The sequence below is a fragment of the Gymnoscopelus braueri genome (assembly GCF_963280865.1).
Source record: "Gymnoscopelus braueri genome assembly, chromosome: 2".
Lineage (NCBI taxonomy): Eukaryota > Metazoa > Chordata > Actinopteri > Myctophiformes > Myctophidae > Gymnoscopelus > Gymnoscopelus braueri.
Window position 1 is genome coordinate 22625931 of NC_137604.1, and position 7861 is coordinate 22633791.

A 7861-nucleotide genomic window follows, 5' to 3' on the forward strand; every position below is an offset into this window, starting at 1 on the left:
CTCACTCGCATGCACGCAAGCACGCACACACGCACGCACGCACGCACAAACAATTATGTATACATGTATGATTCAAATGTATGGGTGTGTCAATACTTTCTTTTATACTGTACTTTCATGATGGGATTTAGTCAACGCATTTAGTCTGGAATTGGAACTGAGCTACAATTAGGACTTCTTCACTTCTTCCTTAGACGTCTTCGCTGTCAGTCTATAAAGGCTCTCAGTGTCATCAAGGACTCGTCTCTTCCGAACAATGGACTGTTTTCAGTGGCGTAGCGGAGTGGCAGCAAGCGATGCACCGCGGGGGGCCCCCCACCGCGGCCCATTTACCGCACCCTACCCAGCATCATCTCCATTGCCATTTGCGAAAGGGCCACCCCCCCCCCTCCTTGTGTCGGGCCCCGTGATTTTGCGCTACACCACTGACTGTTTTGACCCCTTCGCTCACAGAGGCGGGGCTCGTACAGATGCTAGTACAGAAGTTTTTTTCCCCCCTCAGCTATTATTCTGTTGAACTCTAAATCCAAGTTACAGGATTTATTCACACAACTAATTCCTTACTGTACATAATATGTACAGTTAAAGGGATATTTCTTAAAAAAATGTTGGGTCAATTTATCGTCTATACTCAGGCTTTTGTGTGGACGAAGGACAATACCAGAACCATGGACGGGTGTTTCCGATGAATCTAACATGGTTAAAATGGAGTTTGAAGTTACAATGGGTTTGTATAGGAAGGGGACGTGTCTTGATAAAATGAATATCAAATATCTAAATACTGAATCAAGCAACTTAAAAACTGTCCGGGGTGCTCACAAAAGCCTGAGTAGACAATAAAATGACATTTTTTATTTATTTAAGTGAAATATCCCTTTAAGTAAATATATTATATTTACTTTTATTTATGTATTAGTATTTAGTACCTATGCTATGCTGCTACCTACATCTATGCATTCTGTCGCTCTTTCTGCATTGGATTGATGCCATTAAGAAAATGTTGTTGTACACTTTCCATTCAATGACAAAAATTCCTCCATCCATCCATCCATCCATCCATCCATCCATCCATCCATTCATTCTTCTATTCTTCATCTGGGATCTAATCTTCTTGAGAGATTACAGCTAAAGTTCAGTGTTTATGAACTGCTACAGACAAGTGTAGAAACTGTATAAATAGGAGACATTTATTTGTGCAGCATAAATACAGTGGCGTTCACTCAAACAGTATGCATTGTTAGTGGTGATGTGTGGATCATATTGAAGGGAGTGTAATCCCATACCCAAAAGAAATATATCGTCACGTTTCAAAATATACAGAAATCGTCCACAAAGAAAAGACGTTGCAGAGAATACATGGGAGAAAGTGGGTTTTCAACATCTAAAATATACAGTAGCTTAAACATAATTGTGAAACTATATTTCCAGGGTCCAAAACATGTTTAAAACACAAATGGGAAACATAATGTGAAATATACATTCTTTGGTATGGGAACGGACAGTACACCTAACTCCACAGCAGTGGTGGATAAAGTACTCAACCCCAGTACTTGAGTCAGTCAAAGTATAGATACTCCTGGTCAAATATTACTCAATTGCAAGTGAAAGTTGCACGGTCAGATTTGTGCTTGGGCTTTTTTTAATGCTTTTTTAAATATTTAAGTATTCAAAAGTACATGCTTTTAGAAATACTTAAGTATTCAAAAAGTACAAATCACAAAGCACATTTTCTTTTCACTATCAATGAAGAAATGTTTCAAAACAAATTTAAAAATAATGAGCTCACGTGTTGCGCCGACTTGTAGATATTTTCTATTTTCACTATTTTTTAAATAGGGCTTAAGTAGTTTGGGTCGCAGGGGACCCTTCTTCCTAGAAATGTAGTGGAGTCAAAAGTACTACTATGTCTTTGAAATGTAGTGAAGCGAAATTCATAAGCTTCCAAAAAAATAAACTCAAGTAAAGTACAGTACTCAAGTAAATGTACTTTGTTACTGTCCACCATTTCTCCACGGTGTACAAAAATCAATGTCTTCAGTTCGACAGTTGGCAAGGCAATAGTGTGAATAACGGAGGTGGGACCTTCCGCTCAGAAAATCGAGGTGTTTAACTTAATCCATTTGGGGAAGTAGAGCTCTGTATTCGGTCAGCATTCAGAACCACTTTGCACCATGGAAAAGAAAAACGTGCAAAGGCTGGCCCACGAACTGTTGCAGTACTCTTCTGCCAGCCTCCGCTGGTCCACGCGCTCTGTGCAGGACTTCTCCGGGGTTGGTGTGCCCTGGGTTTGGAGTCTCTTGGTGGTGGTGGTAGTGGTAGTGGTAGTGGTAGTGGTGGTGGTAGTGGCGGCGGCGGTGGTAGGGTGGTCGGGTGACGGAGTCTGAGGTCGAGGTGTCTCCGACTGCCTCACGTTGTCCTCTGGCTGATGAGCAGAAGACACCGCGGTGCTGAGATCCAGCTTGAAATGTGTGTCCCGGGGCGCGCGCCTGCACACCCCCGCCTTGACCAGCGCGCGGTCGTCCGTGCAGAGTTTCCTCTGCAGCTTTTTCAGCGAGCGGGCCACCTGCTTCCAGAAGCTCGCCTGGTTGGAGGCGTACGCCGGGCAGCTCGAGGGTTTAGCAGAGTATTCGCAACTGAGGTCCGTGACCCCGCCTGTGACGCGGGCCTCAGGGTTCTGGCAGTGCACGCGCAGCTTGACCAGCATGTCCCGGTCCTCTCTCGCGGCCCACGTGCACTGCAGTTTGTCCTTGGTGGCGAACTTGCCCTTGTTGGCCGCGGCCCTCGCACCCCGCGCTGGCTCCGCTCCGCCGCCCTGACCTTTGGGGTGACCCCTGTCTCGCGCGGCAGCGGACATGGAGAAGTGCTGCGCGACGCAGGCACACAGCAGCAACACACACGGTGCCAGACTCCCAAGCAGCATCATTTCCTTCTCGACCTGGAGCGGAACATAGAAGAAACATGCTTTTTTCAATGACTGGTGGGTTGAAGATCGACAGGTAGAAACATGAAAACGTCATAACCACTTAAGCCGGATTTATACTTCATCGCATAATACTTCATCTACTTGTAGATGAAGTAGATCTGATATTTTGGCAAATGTTTGCCTGTAATAACATGCCCGAAATAGGGACGCAAGGTTGAAAGAGGTTAATATAGTAAATTATTTTATTGCAGGTCTCACACATAAAAGTCACTCCAAAGAAAGGACCTCCTATGAAACAGACAAGGGGCCAGCCAATCATAACCGCTCCTATCACCCATGGTTTCACAATCAAACGTATACACATAATAGACATGATGGCTACATGCAATAACAAACATTAAACAACAACATCAACCACATTCTGTATAGTAGTGTATATCTGTCTGTCTCTTATATGTCATCATGATTTGTGTGCATGGGAACTCATTTTAAACAAGCTTAGTGCTTTATGAGTTATCCAGTTTAGTAGACCTTGTATTATGAATTGTACTTCCATGTACTGTTTCTCATGTCTTACTAAATAAAGTACATCAATCAATCAATCAAACAATTGTAAAACCAGTGTCTAAGTAAAACAAACAAGTACAACAAAAAAAACAAGTGATTCCTTAAGTAGCCCGTCCAAAATCACATACTAACATACTATTTTGTATGCCAAATGACTTCTTAGTATGTCCGAAGTGAAACCCTACTGCTTAGTAGATACTAAACAGTAGGCTGAAAATAGCATGCTGTGTAGTATGTACGTTAGTGTGTGGTTTCGGACACAACCTAAGTGTCTGTGTGCCCTGAGGCATGCTGGGAGCTGGGAGGTCCTTCTCAGTCACACTGGCACACGACTAGGATGGTACAATATTAATAAAGATATTGACACACTGGCACATTCCTTCAAGGCTGCAGTGAAGTGAAATCAAATGTGTGATGTATTGTTTCATAAATGGATCCATAATGCTCTGCATTGTCTGTTAAGCTCATTGTTTCCAGGCATGAAACATAATGGTTTCAATGAAGTTATAATATTATATAAAGAGAAATTGCTTAATGAAATGTTTCACAATGAGAAATGTGCTTATGTGTATATATATACATACACATATACACACACACACACACACACACACGCACACGCACACACGCACACACTATATAATAGTATTGCTCCACTGGAAAGTAGGAGAAAGTGATTCTGTGTGTTCCACTTCCAACTCATTCACAACAGATTATCTGTGCCACATTGTTATATAATAAAATCATCTATTTAACATCTATTTAGTGTAGTCACACACACAGCCCCAAATAGCCTATACACTGTATTACCATATGCTTCCCAAAACTAATGTCCTTTACAGAATGGATTTACTTACCGAAAATCGTAGTAGTAGCAGCAGCCTATTATTCACTGTTCAGACAGAGGGATGTTGTGGCTCGTGTACAAATGTAGTGGGGGGGGCTCGCACATGGCATTTATACATCTAGAGGCACGCCCACACGAGGCGCGCGCACGCATGGTCGCGCGTGCACACAAAGGGCAGACACGACAATGTATGATAAACACACACACACACACACACACACACACACACACACACACACACACACACACACACACACACACACACACACACGCACACGCACGCACGCACACGCGCGCGCGCACGCACACTAGTGTTGCCATGTCCACTTATTATAAGCGACATTGGGCTTGTTTTTCTTTAAAGCTGCGTTTTTTTGGGGCTATTGTTTCTAAAGTGTAGTTGTTACTTATTATTTGGGGCTTGTTTCCTAAATGTTGTTTAAACCAGTGGTTCTCAAACATTTTCAAGTCAATGACCCCAAATTAATATGTATTGGTTTTTGGTCTGCAGACCCCCCCCCATCTGACAATATGTTATGCCAGGGACCCCCATACAAGATATGAGTGTAAAAAAAAAACAATATTCGAAAATATTCCACATTTTCCTAATTTTCTTCAAGTATTTTTTTTCGCGATACGACGCGTTGTGAGCTTCAAATAGCCAATGTAGCCTACATGTTTAAATGGCGATGAAAGGGCTCGCTTCTTTTGGGCTTGTTTTCATAGACCTGGTTTCTTGTTTCTCTTGCAAAACCTGGCAAAACTGGCACTCTCTCTCTCTCTCTCTCTCTCTCTCTCTCTCTCTCTCTCTCTCTCTCTCTCTCTCTCTCTCTCTCTCTCTCTCTCTCTCTCTCTCTCTCTCTCACACTCAGTCACACACACACACACACACACACACAATGAGTGAACATGCCTCGAGCCATACTTGACGTGTCTAAACTGAACTGAACTCTCGCCATGAGCTTTCTTTGACAAACACACGCACGACGTACGGAGATGAAAGATAATAGCCTAATAATAACAAGGCATTTCTATGGCATTATTGTTCCTTCACAGGATACTATATGGTATCAAAAGTGCCACAGGTTTAGTAAGTAGCATAAAAGGCAGCAAGTAATGAGTTATGATGAGTAACAGTATTTCTACATCATGGTGGCATAACTGGCATCGATACTTTTACTCAAAGTAAAAAGTGTGATTAAGCTTCTTCCACCACTGAGAGCCAGCCGTGGTACAATGGTGTCGACACCCTCGTGTGGATGGAGTCACGTAGTGTTAACCAAACATAGGGTCGGCAATTTTAATTATTTATCCTGGGGAGACACCAAATGTGTCTTTAAGGCAGTGGTGTAAAGTAACTAAGTACATTTACTCAAATACTGTACTTATAAGTACTATTTTGAGGTATTTATACTTTGGAGCATTTACAAATATCAGTACTATACTTCTACTCCACATCTCAGAGGCAAACATTATACTTACTACAATTATTTGAAAACTTTAGTTAGGCCTACTATAGTGACTTTGCAGATTTAAATTATTATACTTTAAAACATACATTAATAATAATTAGCCATGAAAATAGCCGATCTACAAGCTCACAATGCATGGCAATGGTTATTTTGATGCCAATACTTTGTCCTTTTACTCAAGTAGCCTACATTTTTAATTCCGTAACAGTCTAGACTAGTATTTCTTACAGTATTGATACTTTTACTTTAGTTTTACTTTAAGTTAAAACAATGTGAGTACTTTTACCACGTCCACCACTGTTTGTTTCTGCAGAACTTAGCTGAGCGAATGACATGATTACATTGACAACTTGTCTTGTCCCCCAAGCCCAAGGCCCAAGACCCGATCATCGTGCACGGCAACACACGCACGCGCGGGGGGGGGGGGGGGTCGACTCCTCTCTGGTCTTCGACTAATACACAGACAGACTACATTCCACACATTGCCACAGAGATTTAACGAGGAGAGAAGAGCGTGCACACACGCGCACGCGTGTATTTGCATTCCATCCTTCATTGTGTTGAATAATTTGGTCTGATATCAATAGATATATTATAGATGATGGTGGACGGATGGATGGATGGGCTACTAATACCATAGAGTTAAAAACAAGGCCAATCCAAATTGAGGGTGAATCTCATGCGCCCCTCTATGTTGAACACCGACATCGTGTGGTCATTCGAGGTACAGCCGCAAGTCCATGGCAAAGTATTTAATGCTACAAACTGCAGTTAAAGTTGTCAGAAGAATACTGGTCCCACTGTACATGATTTCCCCTTTGTATATTAATATAGATATTCAAAGAATTTGATCCTATACAAATCTTTTGCTAAATAGTAGGCCTACATCTCAACTTGTTTTCCTAAAGAACTATTTCTTTGAAGTTCCTAATCCAAAAATACAAAACAAAAAAAGATAATTAAATCTAAACTAATGTAATCTTAGCATATCAGGAGGTCGGGAGGACAGGAAATGTTTTTATTCAAAATGTTCAGAATCAGATTAATTTAACAGGAAATAGCCTGGTAGAATTTGATCAAATTTGATCAGTGTCTGTAAAGCCTGTTCCCAGTCAAATGCAGAACACTGCATCAGTTGAAAAACTAAACAAAAATAAATATAAATCAATGGGTCAGTCGCACAGCTAGAATTGTAACTCACACTCTGTCTGCACACATCACTCTCAGTGCTAAATGAACACTATTTTACTGTGTAGCCTAATTAGTTTGCACTGGGGCCTTTTTTTCTTTCAAAATATACTCCACCTGAACCAGTGGAACCTCTGCAGAGAAACCCCCCCTTCTCTTTTTAACACACACACACACACACACACACACACACACACACACACACACACACACACACACACACACACACACACACACACACACACACACACACACACACACACACACACACACACACACACACACACACACCTAAGCTCAAACAGGCATATTATTGTTGCAAACCATTTTGCCAATTAACCGTTGTCTCGACCGGACATGGGCGCTGCACTTATTGCAGGACCGCAAGGACAAAACAACGAGCCCCTTTATTTAAAGACAAAGAATGAAAGCCACTCTTTCTGTTTTGGGAGGAGGAAGCAGATTATGTGGATTTATAGGGTTGAAAGGAACCAGAACAGAGCACACACACACAGGGGGTAAAAGTCACCATGTCTAAACGTTTATTCATTCAATTCATTACATTCACGCCTCTCCTCATGAGTTAGTACTTCATCAAAACACGTTTTCTTTTTTTTTCCTTTTTACTTTTCAGGTGTTCAAAACGTTTCCCTCCGTTGCTTTTCGGTGGTGACATGGGTGGACGAGGAGGGCATATTACATCATATACAAACAAAAATCGTGTTTAGCTATTTTATTCACCTCTCTTGCATTACGTTTGTGTCTGTCTGTGTGTGTGTGTGTGTGTGTGTGTGTGTGTGTGTGTGTGTGTGTGTGTGTGTGTGTGTGTGTGTGTGTGTGTGTGTGTGTGTGTGTGTGTGTGTG

At 41.9% G+C, this 7861-nt stretch overlaps 2 protein-coding genes across 2 annotated transcripts in view; both read right to left on the reverse strand.

Annotated features, from left to right (window-relative positions):
• Positions 1 to 1166: 1166 nt before the first annotated feature.
• LOC308105317 (fibroblast growth factor-binding protein 1-like) lies at positions 1167 to 4412 on the reverse strand. The gene is made up of 2 exons (XM_080455974.1): positions 4348 to 4412; positions 1167 to 2935 (listed from the first exon to the last, which is right to left on the reverse strand). Exon 2 carries the CDS (start codon positions 2921 to 2923, stop codon positions 2147 to 2149), a length of 777 nt encoding a protein of 258 aa, XP_080312100.1. The 5' UTR covers positions 2924 to 2935; positions 4348 to 4412; the 3' UTR covers positions 1167 to 2146.
• Positions 4413 to 7516: 3104 nt separating this feature from the next.
• The window catches only part of LOC308102528 (fibroblast growth factor-binding protein 2-like), a 2396-nt gene continuing 2051 nt past the window's right edge, over positions 7517 to 7861 (reverse strand). The window contains exon 2 of the mRNA XM_080452275.1: positions 7517 to 7861. This exon is cut by the window's right edge and continues 296 nt beyond it. The gene's annotated coding sequence lies outside the window, so the exon portion shown is untranslated.